At 31.7% G+C, this 14,882-nt stretch overlaps 2 protein-coding genes across 2 annotated transcripts; one reads left to right on the forward strand and one right to left on the reverse strand.

Annotated features, from left to right (window-relative positions):
- Positions 1-1,742: 1,742 nt before the first annotated feature.
- On the forward strand, positions 1,743-5,137 carry LOC109813496 (ras-related protein Rab11A). The gene is made up of 2 exons (XM_020377684.2): positions 1,743-2,130; positions 4,516-5,137. The coding sequence occupies exons 1-2, from the start codon at positions 1,895-1,897 to the stop codon at positions 4,961-4,963; spliced, it is 684 nt and encodes a 227-aa protein (XP_020233273.1). The 5' UTR covers positions 1,743-1,894; the 3' UTR covers positions 4,964-5,137.
- Positions 5,138-6,866: 1,729 nt separating this feature from the next.
- Positions 6,867-14,248, reverse strand: LOC109813507 (S-adenosyl-L-methionine-dependent methyltransferases superfamily protein). The gene is made up of 14 exons (XM_020377699.3): positions 13,935-14,248; positions 13,779-13,845; positions 13,585-13,700; positions 13,341-13,407; positions 13,161-13,209; positions 12,941-13,026; positions 12,521-12,771; positions 12,379-12,434; positions 11,513-11,598; positions 10,065-10,157; positions 9,041-9,362; positions 8,344-8,873; positions 7,416-7,650; positions 6,867-7,331 (listed from the first exon to the last, which is right to left on the reverse strand). Exons 1-14 carry the CDS (start codon positions 14,192-14,194, stop codon positions 7,081-7,083), a joined length of 2,469 nt encoding a protein of 822 aa, XP_020233288.1. The 5' UTR covers positions 14,195-14,248; the 3' UTR covers positions 6,867-7,080.
- Positions 14,249-14,882: the final 634 nt, after the last annotated feature.

The raw sequence follows: 14,882 nt of genomic DNA on the forward strand, positions 1-14,882 counted from the left end.
AAATTTTTAATTGGTTAAATTAATGTATTCTCTTCTAAATTATATTGGAAAAAATAAATAAATAAAAGCTTAGTAAGAAACAATTCTATTTAAAATCAACCGTTATAACATTCCTCAATTGAGCAAAGACATTTTGATAAGATTAAGCTTTAATACTTCCTAAACACAAATTTTAGTGTCTAGTTTTAATTAAAACTAGAGTTTTGCTTGATATTGAAATAAAACCTTTTTAATTAAAATTATTAAACATAGATTTATATCATACGCAAAAATATTTTTAGAAACTTTTCTTTAATGAAAAGATTTTAAGAAATTTTTTAAATTTTTATCTATTTTTATTTTTATTTTTCATAATTATTTATAAATTAAATTTTAATATTTTTAAAATAAATATTATATTACAATATAATTTATTTTATCATAAATTTAAAATATAATTTATATATTTAAAATCGTCTATTTATACAATTTTTAAATATAATTTATATATTTAAATATAATATTTATTTTATATATAATTTATTAAAATTTTAATTACATTTAATAAATATTTATTTTTTACATTACACCTACTAAAATATTAATTTATATTTATAAAAACGTTGTGAAAATTATATTTAAGATCATGTGATAATATATGTGTTTTGTCTGTGTGTATGTCTTGCAACCTTGAGTTAAAGCAATTAACAGAATTTTTAACTCATTTGAAAATAGTGATTTTAGTACTTTACAATATTGTTTTGAGATAAATATATAATTGACAGCTTATTTGTCTTATGTATTTTGGACCACCAGAATTTTGATAAAATTAGCGAAAAAGAAACACTTAATAAAAAATAACTTCTCTTTTTTTTATTTTTATGTTTAACTAGTATTTTGTCTAATAATACACATACATCTTTATTATATATAACTAGTGAGGTTGAAGTATTTCGTGTCTCTATTAAAAATAAAATAATAAAAGTATATTAATCTAATTATTATTATGATTTTAATTCTTAAATTTGATTAAAAAATACTTTTTTTTTTTATTTTCTAAAATAAAAGAGTATAATGATAAAAAAAAAGTGAAGACCAAGATGGTTACTAAAAAGGGTATCCCTTTTATATATTAGTATAGATTACAATTTATAACAAATATGTTTAAATATATAAATTATATTTAAATTTTATATAAATAAATATTTTTAGTCTATGAGTTATATTTAAAATTTAATATAAATAGTTTACATAATGACATAAAATTATTATTATTTATTGATAATTTATTTTAAAATATTAATTTTTATTTATAAATTAAATATTAATATTTAATTTATAGATAATTATGAAAAATAAAAATTAAATTAGATAAAAAAAGTTAAATTTTTTTAAAAAAAATTCTCTTATAAAAAATAGTCTTTAAAAATATTATCATATAAGATAAAATATACATGTTTAATATATAAGATGTGATTAATAAATATTATTTTATCAATAAAAATTATAATAAAGATAATAAGATTTTAATTTAAAATTTTTGTACATTATTTTAACCTACACTGTTAGATCAATTTTAGTGATTCAATCAATTAAATAATTTTATAATTTTTCATCTTTTAATATAAATTTTAAATAATGAGAAATACGTGTATTTGTGTCAACAGTAGACAAGGCTGGATGGAAAGTAGTAAAAGAGAAGGGTGTTCCCAAGCGTTGTTTCTCTGTAGTTTCTCCCACTCATGACTCACCGCAATCACTTCTGAATTGTGATTGGTGGGGCACGTGTGATGCGACACGTGTCCGTCCCCTCCAATAATGAAAAGGCAATAAGGAAGGAAAAAAGAGTGTGAGGTTTGAGAAGAGTATATATACAGATATTGGTGAGTAGAAGAAAGGGTGAAAAAGCGTGGAAATGGCAGGTGCAGGAGTAGGGTATGGGGACGCGAACCAGAGGATAGACTACGTGTTCAAGGTGGTGCTGATAGGGGACTCTGCGGTGGGGAAGTCGCAGATACTAGCGAGGTTCGCCAGGAACGAGTTCAGCTTGGACTCAAAGTCCACCATCGGCGTTGAATTTCAAACCAGGACTTTGCTCATAGATCACAAGACCGTTAAGGCTCAGATCTGGGACACTGCAGGCCAAGAACGGTACTCTATCTTCCTCTTCACCTAACTTTCTTTTCCTTCCTTTTCAATCTCTTATTCGCCTCACCACCTCGTTTCGCGCGTCATCTCATCCTCGCGCCAAAGGATCGCCTCCATTTATCTCTTAACTAACCTTTCTCAGCTGATCGCCTTCTCTATTGGTAATCCATTTCTCATTATAGCACGGAAAGCCTTGTTTAGGTGATTTAGAATCACGATCAAATGATTTTGAGTTGAAGCAATTACTGCTACTTTTTGCTTTAGATAAAACATTTTATAATTTGTACTGGATTTTACTGTTAACTCGTCCAAATATAATTCGCCCCACTTTAACGTTGATTTTAACTGAAATCAATTATGCCAGATTAAATTCGTTCAAAATCAACTACCACACGATTAAGACACTGTATAGAACATCTACTAGGGTGAATCTCCGGGAATTTTCCATGAAACAAGGAAAATTCGGTTTCGGTCCAATAATGTTGATTAAGTGGAAAATTTATGGTGTGCCGTTTTGTAGTTCACTGTGAAGTGAATGATCTTCGCAATTATTTATTATCCGATATTCGAGTAGGATCTTGCTTCTTTCATTGATCACTTCTTTGTGTTGTGATTTTAGTCAGCTACAAATTAATGCAATTTTGTTACGGTTTATAATGTTGCGGAAGAGTGTAGACAAATGTGATCCATATAATCTCAATGTTGCCGGTAGGCCATGAAACTTTATGGTCCAATTGGATCGATGAAAAGAAAGTGGGGAAGACGAAAAAGGTTTGAATTTCCACTATAAGGAAATGTGGAAGGAAGAAAAATTTTGAATTTTTGTTTTTACATGTTAACTTTTTTCTTCTTTTTTGCTTTCACTTTCTCTCCTACCAAACAAAGAAAAAGAAAAAGAAATCTTCCTGTGTTGTTTTTTAAAACCTTGTATAAGATTTTAAATTGTGGCTGTGGTCATAATTCCAGTTTTGTCGTGATTCCTAGTATTATAAAAAAGTAAAGAAGTACTGATAAATATTTGCTTATATGACAGCAGTTGCGGTTCTGATAGGGTCTCAATGACCTGAAACATCTTGACGTTGCAGCAGTTATCGTTGTAGACCGTCTTTTAAAACCTTGGTAGTGAATTAGCTGGATTTCCGTAAAACCCTTTTTCTAAATTCTTTTATTATTTAACAATTATATGCAGTCACGTTTTTTTAATCAAATTCATGCACCAATGTTTCACAAGATTTAGCAATTCTCAAATTAGAATGAGTGTTTTTTATTGATGATTTTAACTTGCGACGGTGGTCTCAGTTACCGAAGTTGCTGGCATTGCCAGCCACAGGATACTGTTAATTCCTCCAGTTAGTTCTTTTCAAGTTTGCAACGTTATTTTTTTAGTAAAAAAATTAGTGTGGAACGAATTTCAGGCACAATGGCATTGCCCATTGTGTTGTTGCTTTTTAGTTTTTATGTAAAATCCAAAGCTACATACAATCCCGTTAGATTTGAGTTTGCATTGCTAGTTGCTGCTTTTGTCGGTGTTTTTGGTTGACGGATGCCGCTATCGTCTATGTTGTGAATGTAATGATGCATCAACTTTACAGGAATAGATACTATTGCCTTTTGAATTTTGATAACTCATTAAATAAAGTTGTTGACTTTCAAGCTCATGCATCCCTGCCTTTCGTTCTTCTTGCTCGATTTATAACACTACATTCTCAAGCTATATGACAAAGAATAATTATACAAAAGGAAAATGATAACTGAAATGTGGAACATCGCATGCATGGGTAATTTAGGGTATTATTTTGGAGGGGATTCCAGCTGATGGTAATGCATGAATTATTGCATGAGTTGCTTAAATTTGTTAGGAAGACATACAGTCTCATTCTATTCCCCATTTTCAACTAGATGTCACCATTCTCCATTTATGTAGCTTTTAAATAACTGATTTTCCAATATGGAGCACTACAAGCCTCTGTTTAAAACCGTTGTCTCTACCTTGAGATTTAACACACAGACAGAACACAAAAGAAGCTGTTACAGACCATCCATGGAAGTGGTTGCATGGACAATCTATGCAAATGGTTAATACTTGATGGGTGCTTTGGGTATAGCAAAAATATTATTATTTTCATTCTGTCATCTCAATCCTTCCAAGACTTCAATGATACATGTTTTAGAACTTGACAAATTTGATCAAGTAGCTTTAGCATGGGGGCATCATTTAGTTAAATTCCTTGTTCTCACTTATTTCTAATCAACAGTGTAGAATAGAACTACTTTTTCTTACATGCAATTCATATCTAGTTAGTGCTTATTCACATTATTAATTACAATTATTTGGCATAAAACGCCAAATTGCAGTTTGGTCTAATATTTTAATGTTTTATGGTACAGATACAGAGCAGTTACAAGTGCATACTACAGGGGTGCTGTTGGGGCAATGTTGGTTTATGACATCACTAAACGCCAGACCTTTGATCACATACCTCGTTGGTTAGAAGAACTGCGAAACCATGCTGATAAGAACATAGTCATCATTCTTATAGGAAACAAATGTGATCTTGAGGACCAGCGTGATGTACCCACGGAGGATGCAAAAGAATTTGCTGAGAAAGAAGGGTTATTCTTCTTAGAGACCTCAGCACTAGAAGCAACTAATGTTGAAACAGCTTTCGTAACTGTCTTGACAGAAATATACAACATTGTCAACAAGAAGAGCCTAACTGCTAATGAAAATCAAGGAAATGGGAACTCCTCGTCTTTGTCTGGCCAGAAGATTATCGTTCCGGGCCCTGCACAGGAAGTCCCTGCCAAGAGGAATATGTGTTGTCAATCATCTTGACTTCATTTATATTATGTTTCTATTTAGTGTATTTCATGGTTGTGTTTCTATTACCAATTTTTGAAGGTTTGGCTCATTTCTTTTTGTACATTTAAATTTAATTTGTTTGGGTTGCCCAGTGAACTACTGAAAAATGAAGGTAGATATAAATTGCTTTTTTTCTTTTTTGAGCAATTGTTTGGTTCAATATACATGGATTTTGTAGGTGACTTGATGGGACTTGGAACGTCATCGTGTGTCAAAATGTCATTACTGATAGTTCGACATTATATATTTTTCTAAAAATTAATTATTTATACACTTTTAGTATAAAATTTTTTAGTGTAAAAATTTTACACTGAAAATATAGGTGTGATTATCTCTTTTTCTAATGGTCATTTTGCAAGCCCTGCAATTATGAACTTGCGGACAAGGTTTCATCATAAATCCAGAGCCAACGTAATCCATTGTGAAAGTTGTTAGGGAATTAAGACAAAGCTAAACAACATTGGATTAAAAATGTGCTTATCATCAAATTAACAATCATAATGGATATGTAGATAATGGGTTTATCTATTTTAAAATTTGATAAAATTCTTTTTAAAAGAACTAATTTTGAAATAAATGAATTTTAAAAACATTGATTTGTTTAAAAATGTTATTTTAAAAAATTAATTTTGTACAAATAAGTATAGAGTGAAATTACTTTTAAACCTACAGTTATTACAATAATATACGTAGTTTTATAATTTAAATTAGACTTGATATGTTTTGTAATTTAAATGTTTGGTTATTATAATTTTTAAAAAAATTTAAAAATAATAATGTACGTAGATTATTAACAATTTTAACTACCAAAATGGACATTTATATATTTTTGGTTTAGAAGACTTTTGTAAAGAGTAAAATGTGAAAGAAGTGGGAGAAAAGAAACGCTTTTAATTGTTTGGAAAATAAAAGAAAATGAGAAAAAGATAAGCGAGTTTTTTTCACACTGACAACCAATCATATTTTTTAATAGTGACATGTCAATTACTTATTTAATGAAATAATAATAAAATAAGCAACTTTAAAATATATGATTGATTGTCAGTGTAAAAAACTTTACACTAGCAGTGTATAGATGATTAACTCTATTTATAAACCTATTTTGGTTATATAACTATATCATCTATTTTTCTTTCTCTTCTGCTTCTTTCTTTACTTCAAAATTTATTTATCTTCTTCTCATTCTGTCTTCTACACTTCTTTACTCTTAATATTTTCATCATCTAAACAAAGCATTAAGCTTCTCAAAATCTAAAAACAACAATACTATAACTAGGAAGGTACCTGTACTTTCTGCCCATAAGTAATATACAGCACTACATATAAATTCAACTAAAATTTCTGTTACACAATAAAAATAACCCTTATTAAATTTTAATATGTAAAATATAAAAAATCATTGAATATACAATTTCAAATAAGTAAAAGTATTGAGATAATATTTTAAAATTAATTAACAAAAACTTATTTATATTTTACACAACACATAGAAGTTTTCTTTTTTACTAATATCTTGGATGTTTTTCTACTTATGAAAAATTTACTAATATCTTGAATATCCTTTACCTTCTCAAAAATTTAAGATCATATGTCAGATTATATAGAATGAAAGTTCACTTGCTTAAGATAAATATTTAATCCGAATCTCTGGATCCAATAGTTATAAAGCGTGTTACAACCTGATACTCCAAATTCAATTTTTGTTTATGTTAAAATAATATTTGACCAATAAAAATTATGTCACATAAATACATATTAGTCTTTACTAATCAATTTTAAAATATCATGTGAATCATGTCTATATAAATAAAAAATAAATGGGAGCCGTTTGATGTTGGAAGTCTAAACCGTATTGCAAGTGTTTTCCCAGAAACAATTTATGAAACTGAAACTATAGAATAATATCAATATAAATATTAATACAAATATGGAACAATGTCTGTCTTTGAAAATAATGACGGGGTTAACAAAAACAAGCAACTTTTTCACTGATGTTTCGTAGGTGAAGGACAAAATCACCATTCTGTAAATGCTAAATAGCATTCATTTCTGTTACAACTGAGTAATAAATATTTGTTAAGTAGTCACTTTTAATTCACAGAAGCTTTCACATCACCATCATCATGGTCATTTTTACTGTTTAACTCTTGCACAGGCTGTACTTCTGCCGCCACATGCCCAGAGGAACCGTTTTTAGTGTCAAAACGTATTAAAAGCCTTTCAAGTAGTTCTTGGCAGTCCATAGCTGTAACCATCACACTCAATCTCGCCCTACCCTTCCAGCATCCAATGGCGATTGTGGATTCATCCACTTGGAGGGACTCGGTAGCAACGCTGTTCCCTGCAGAAAAAGAAGGCCACATATAAACAGATATGTCGACATAAGTGGGTATTAAACTTTTATCTAAGGCGTGGCGATACATACCTTTACTCATAATTACCACACAACAGCCTGGCATCAGGTTTGCAGCTTTTTCACCAAACTCAGCATCAATAAAATCTTCAAATTTTACATCTTTGTTCTGCAGAAGATGCTTGAAGTCTGCGGGAGATGCATGCAGAATCTGTTTGGTTATGTATGGGAGAATAAGAGGCAATCCTTCTGATGATATCCGGAAAGCACATGGTGCAGAGTTACCTTCTCGTGCTGTTTGTCTTTCCTGTAAGACGAAGGCAAGCATACTTCACTCAGTTAGTAGACTTAAGAACTAGTCAAAAGCTCATTTATTACTGAAAGTCAAGAACCGGAGAATAAATATTTCCCACAATCAAGAACTGATTAAATGATGTAGCTTGTGTCTATAACTAGCAGAATGCATGTCACTTAAGATATTCTAGAATGGATCCACAAAGTTTGGTTTGGAAAGCAGTTGCATATGACATAAACAATCTTTACCATCATGTCAAAATTAAATGAGCAGTTGACTATAATTCATATCCAATAATGTTTAACAGGTATCTAAAACTGAGTCAACAAAACAAATAGAAATGCCTAGGTACTGAACCATTTATGAAACAACTCAGAATTACTATTTTCTAACTAATATTCGCCACAAACAAACAATACTAGAGTCTGGGTTAACTTCTTCAATATCAATGTGTTGAAAAAATCATACACTTTAATTTTACAAATCAGATTCTGACTAAATTTGTCTCCCTTGCCAAGATCAATCTCCTATCTATGTTACACCATTACCTACCTAACTTTTTGGGCCCCTTCTATTAAAAAAATTATTAACATCCACATAAATTATTTTTACAATTAGCAGCATGAATGATGAATAAATCAACCACATAAAATAATAATATTAACAGAAACAACAGTATCTCTTAATAGAGTAAAATATACTTACAAACATCTTCAGGCCAATTGAGGTTATTTTAAGTTGCTGCCCAACTTTGAAGTTCAACTCAAGAACATCCTTAACTGACTTGGAGATATAATAAATTCTTTTCACATGATTTACATCACTGTTTCTTGTAACAAGATGACCATTGAATGGAAAATGCTCATTGATCCCATAAAAATCCCTTATACTATTAATAATTGCTTCATCTTTGAAAAAGACAACAGGGTCAACACCCCTCCATTTGCCTTGAATTTGTAGCTTTCTTTTGCCTGGAACCCTCTTTGCCATGTTTGGTACATTGTTGGGCTCTTGAGTTTCCTTGGAATTCTGCTCGTCACATGTAACAGGACTAACTTCCAAATCTTCGGTATTGGGTTCATTGTCATCTACATTTTCCTCTGAAACGGATTTTAAGACTTCTTCATGTGTGCTTTCAGGTGAATTAATCTCCGGTACTTGTGCATCATTAAGACTATGGTTTGTTGGTTCTACACATTTCTCATCGATTTCTATTTTAGTTTTATCTGAAATTGCTGCAAGTAAACAATTACAAATCTATTATACCAAACAAAGGTTTGTGACAATGAACATAAACAAGGCATAAATGGTAACTTGGAATTATTTTCTTCGTGCAATAGAATTTCCTAACTATCTTTTAATAAAATCATCAAGAGAAACAAATGTACTCATGAAAAACTACCTGGCAGAGGAGAAACTTTTTGCAGTACAGCAATGAAGAAGGCTCCAGTGTTCTGATCATGAGGCACTATCCTCATGCAATGCTCTAGAGGGAAATCTGAAACTTCCACAGAAGACTCAGACATAGCAGGATTCTCTACGGCTAGAATACCGTCACCAGCATTTCCATTAACATTAGTAATGTCATCTACGTCAACATTACAACTACTATCAACAAGATCCTGATGGCCTCTTCCAGAAGGAAACATACTTGGAAGAATTACACTTCTACGAAACTTAGGAACATCTTTGTAAGAGACTAACCAAGTGCCCTTGTCATATACCTGCATCTCCAAATTTAAACACCTTTAAAAAATATTAAAGGCAAGCAGCTACAAAACAAAACCCCTCCCACATTTGAAACCACAAATGGAATCACATGTAGAACCAACAGCTTCTACTAGAATACATGCTCAAATTAAATAAACATAAGAATTTCCTATTTGGAAAGTTTAAAACTTATTTTAATACCATCGACATAAATGTGAGTATATATTGATGGACATCCAACTAATCAAATAGCAGAAATATGATTAGAAAGTATACACTCACTACCAGTTACATTCCAAACAAAAACCAATCAGAAAAACAGTATTCCAAGTCCATCAAAAGTCAAATACCAGGGAATAAAATCTATAGGGAATCCCAGGTTGGAATCAAAAGAGACATAGCTGCTAGGCTGCACCAAGATTTTTTTACCCACAGCTACAGTAAGGAATGTACACACATTGGAACACTGATTACCATCAAGGGGAAAAAATAGAGGAAACTAAGAAAGCCAACCACCCAGAGTTTCCTTCAAAACCCTTCGCATGGTCAAATCACACAATGTAAGGCGGCATTGTCTGCTAGAGAAACCACAATGAGATATAACACAATTTTGGCATGTATAGGTAGCAAACATATTTGTTTTTGAATATTAAACATATTATCTTCAAAATCCGACTTCTCAAAAAAATGGTAAGTTGGTCACACCAAACACAAACCTTCCATTTCTTGAGACCTGGCCGACGAATAAGTTGTGGAAGCTCACTAGAGACATCAAGAAGTTCAACAGATCCTCCACACCTCCGCAAAACCTGCAACACAACAGAAAAGAGGGTATAAAGAAAAAAGGATTGTGCACAGCATCTCTCTATATTCTCCTGTATTCTATTGAAAAAAGATAAAGAAAATGTATTTGGAAAACGTGCTCTTTTAAGAAGCTTTATCCAAATGTAACCAAAAATCAAATGACCATGAAGAATGTTAACATTAATCTCTGATCATGGCTGCACGGATGTCTTACAGGTACCCACACCAAGCATGAATGTGTCCTATTAAGTATTTGACATGCTTCATTTTACAAATTTTCAAAAATGAGCATGTCTCAATATGTATGGCTTAAAAATGTCTCATAAAAGGGCAGATTTTGCAATGACCTAGCAAGTTTCCTTCTTTCAACTGTGTATCTTGACTCAAGCCGCAGAATCTTCCTTCTCCAATACTAGCACAGCTCTTCTCTTCTCCAATCTTCCTTCTCTTGCTCAATTTATTAAATGCCCTTTCTAATGGTCCTACACTAACTCTTCTTTTGTTCCAATTAAAAAGACACATCACAAGGTGCATTGAGACTTCTAGTTCCAATAGGTAAAGAAACTTTGGTGCAGTTGAACATAAACCTACCCCATTTTCTTCTTCCCTCAAATTCTAAAAAATAAGTACCTTGTAAGACTCATTAGAGTAGTTGCAAAACCACTATAATTCTTTTCTCCCACATCTTTGCTTTGCAAAATAGTTACATAAGCCCAAAGGGGACAACCATTTTCAGTCGTTCAAATGCATAGTTAATAGAAAATACCTAAGTATGGGTGGTGTCACTACCTGACTCGAGCACTAGATTCTAGTAAAAACGACAGAAGTAAAATAAACTAACAGAATTTAAAATTGCATTTACTAGTTAAGTCATGACATATCACCCGAAACATTTTTTTAAAAATGTAGGGAGGGAGAGAAAGAGAGAGAATAAACCAAGTAATAAAAGAGAAGTAACATTCATCCAGGGTTGTCAGGAAGTGAAAGGGAGAGAAAACTGAATAGAATCACTATACTGCAAACGGCCATACCAGTGAATGAGTAATAGAATGCTGTTGGAGTAGAGAGGATAAGAAACAAGAAAAGGTTGAACAAAATTGCCTAGATCATATTCTGCTGTTTGGACAAAATTTGCAAGTCCATGCCCATTTTCATTTACTTTAAAAGCAAGTACCTAAGGCTTGCCTGTACCAAGTACATACATGATACAATACAGGTACCCTAAGAAATTTGTGTACCCATGCTTCAATGGTAAATAGTCAATTTGTTAATCTTAGACTTAGTATATAAAAACACTTTTATGAGTAAATATAAGAACTAGAATGCTGCATCAATGTATAGAGCTCTCAAGGTAGATTACCTCAGCAACCACAGCTTCATTCTCAATAGGATTCATTGAGCATGTTGAATAAACCATTCTTCCACCATTTTTTAGTAAAGATAAACCTGAAAATATGAATACTCTGTTGAGATTACCAAAATAATCTTCAATAAATATCTCAAAACCTAGTTTTTAGCTAAGACAATACAGTATTAGTTTTTCTACCCAACAATCTGTCTTTAAATGTTTTAAAGCACATAATATGAAATTATTCCTTGTTGGTGCAAGAATGCCCTTTCATCCTCAGAAGACAAATAACAAGCACAACAAATTGACAAATGAGGAGTTCTAGTAACACTCTCCAACATACCCCTTTTTTAATAATTATTGACACTAAAACTTTCAACAAATGATCCTCACTAAAAAAACATACAGAGCAGCTCAAGTCACCATGAACTTTCTGTAGCTAAACCTAGTTGTCCATGCTAGATCAGTCTAGTTGTGTTCAATTATAATCATCTTCTAGTCAACAAAACTCTAACCAGAATATCATAGACTTGAGATTATAATCAATTTTCTTTTTGAATGCCAAAAAAAAATTTCAGGGCAAAGGGAGGCAATACTCAATCCAAGGCAAGAACAGACTACCAAATTCAGCAAGGATTTATAGACTAGTGATTAGTGAAATAATATATTGCCTAAAGCAAATGTCTTGAACCAAAAGACAATGTGACTATGTGAGACGACCACTATTGGTTATTAATAAATATTGTAGCTGAAAACAAAAAGAGTATGATGAGATGACTGCACCATAAAAGAAAACAGAAAAGCAAGACTAATGATGACAAGCACCTAATCATCAATGGCTGGCCCTAAATTAGATGCAGAAAAAAATTGAAAAGCACCTCGCATAGCAATTAAAACTTGTAGGCTGTGAAGACCCTGTCCCATCCCTGTGTTCCTGCAAAAGGGTAAAATAAGTCTTAAAATATAATTTGGTGAATGACAAAAAAATTAAGTGGAGCTTGAGAAAGGAATAAAAACTACCATTTCCTCCACATATCAGGTGCCTTACGAAGGGTACCATCACCACTGCATGGGACATCACAAAGAACACGATCAAATAACAGTTGGCCAATACTGTGATCTAACTCCGTCCTTTCATAATTTCTGTTTAACCGGCATCCTGGGAAGTGTTGTGCTTCATGATTTGTAACAATTAGATTGGCTGTACACATTCTTTTTGTTTGGTGGATGAGAAGATTACATCTTTGGACATCAACATCATTTGCAATAACCTAATAAAAAAAATTTAATAAAGAATGTTCCCAATCATTACATGCCTAATTTAGATAGCTCTTCAATCCAGAAAATCAAAATGCACCTAGCTACCAATACAAGATAAGAGCAACAAATAAAGGGCAAAGAAACAGAGAGCAACATTTTTGTAATTAAAATGACACAAACCATTCCATCAGGTAGTGATCCTGCTTTAGTTGATTCGTGTATAATCTCAAGCAATTGGAATGTTTTCGAACCTGGTGCAGCACACACTGAAAAAAAAAGGAAAGGAAAAGTATAATAGTTAGAAACACTGAAGTTTGAATTCCAAAATCCAAATCAAGCAAATATATAATAAGGGCTGGTAAAACAACAAAAAGTACTGTATGCACTAGAAGTTGCTTACTATCAAGCACAAAATGATTTGAATGCACATCCAAGAAGAGGGGAGGAACCTAGGTTGCAAACACCGTTAGAGTGACATCAGTTAAATTCTTGAAGGATAGAACAAGTAGTAATAATCTACAGGCGCCATACTTAAGCATTCAAAATTCTAAAAAAAAGCCAGATATATAAAGTTACCCACCATACTGACAGCTTCCTGTCTTGTGATATTTCCAATCTCATTTTCTAGTTTTAGGAATTCATGGAACCTGCAAGATTTAACGTAATCAGAGGCAGCAATCGACATAACATAACATTTCAATTCAGTGTTTGGTTGTCTAAATAGAGATGAAACATATAGATTCACGTCATAATTGAGGTAATATCCATACTCAAAGTCCACGCAATCAAATATAACTTAATAGATCGTCATAATTTTTATTCACCTCTCAAGTGTTTGGTTCTTCCTGAGCTGCATCCTAGAAAAATTTGAATGCCAAGCGAAGTTCCCAGGGTACCACAGCAACGGCCGAATAGCCTCCGTCTCACCACCTTCAACAACCTACAAGGAACAATTCACAGCCAAAAATTAAAAAAATACTAACAAAAACAAAAACAAAAACGGTAGCAAGTAACATACCTCGTTACGAAGAGAATGCATGAAGTCATCCTCCAATTGAGAACGAATGTCGTCGGAAAACTGGCTACTGCAATCCCGAAACAAAACGATATGCGAATGAGAGAGAAGCATAATAGAATAGAATGGAAGAGTTTGTAACTGTTAGCGTATTTTTACCTAGAGTTGATTCTGAAGGTTGCGGGCAATGGAGTTCTGAGAACTGCGACGAATTGTTCCCACTGTTGCGGGTGTACAATTCCCTGCTCTTTGTAGTAAAAATCGAAAGCGTCGTTCTGAGTAGCGAAGGGAGTCCAAGAGGGATTTTCGGTGGAAGAAGGATCGTGATCCGGTTTGGAACGCTTCCACACATTCTCTCTGCTCTGGCGGAAATGCTTCCGCTGAGTGCGTGATCTTCCTCCCCTCCCGCCACCACCCATTGTTCACGATGCTTTTGCTTCGCTTGGCGGTTACCCGTTTGGTTTTTGGTAGGGTTTTGGCAAATCCTGCGGTTCGGTTATTGGGCTTTTCTGTTTCCACACCTGACCCAAAACCAACTGCGCATCCAAACTTTTTCATATCTATAAAGTAATTATTCTTACAAACATAATATTCAACTTCAACACTTGAAAATTTAAAAATAAAACATAAAAAATAACATTAATTAATTTAATAAATATTAATAATTTTCAAATATTTTTATTAAATAAAATATAAAAATATTCACTAGTATCATCAAAAAAACACATTCCATGAAAGAATCATTAGTAAAACATGAAATTAAAAAGGTTTAACTATTATTTTCTATGCGTAATTACATAAATTTTACATTTTAATTTTATAATAAAAATATTTCATTTTAATTGATATATATTGCTTTATTTTTATTTAAATTTCCCTAATCTATTCTTATGGCAATTAAAAAATAAAATTTATGTAATTATAAACACTAAAAATAATCATTCAATTAAAAAAAATGTGATTATAATTACTAAAAGAAAAATAAAATTATGTATAGAAACTAAAATATAAACTTTAAATTATAAGATTATAAGGATAAAAAGTAAATAAATTTATTAAAATAAGAGATATAATTTTTTTACTTTTTATAATAAATAATTTTCATTA

Source organism: Cajanus cajan, chromosome 2 (genome assembly GCF_000230855.2).
Source record: "Cajanus cajan strain Asha chromosome 2, NIPB_CcT2T_4, whole genome shotgun sequence".
Classification (NCBI taxonomy): Eukaryota; Viridiplantae; Streptophyta; class Magnoliopsida; order Fabales; family Fabaceae; genus Cajanus; species Cajanus cajan.

What these genes read in the sequence shown, in the direction of transcription:
- LOC109813507 (XM_020377699.3), bottom strand. Translation starts at nt 14,194, where the DNA reads ATGGGTGGTGGCGGGAGGGGAGGAAGATCACGCACTCAGCGGAAGCAT. An exon ending in AAAAGTTTCTCCTCTGCCAG is followed by an intron (nt 8,874 to 9,040) that starts GTAGTTTTTCAT and finishes GTTTACTTGCAG; the next exon opens with CAATTTCAGATAAAACTAAA. An exon ending in TGTGGTAATTATGAGTAAAG is followed by an intron (nt 7,332 to 7,415) that starts GTATGTATCGCC and finishes CTTTTTCTGCAG; the next exon opens with GGAACAGCGTTGCTACCGAG.
- LOC109813496 (XM_020377684.2), top strand. Translation starts at nt 1,895, where the DNA reads ATGGCAGGTGCAGGAGTAGGGTATGGGGACGCGAACCAGAGGATAGAC. An exon ending in GACACTGCAGGCCAAGAACG is followed by an intron (nt 2,131 to 4,515) that starts GTACTCTATCTT and finishes TTTATGGTACAG; the next exon opens with ATACAGAGCAGTTACAAGTG.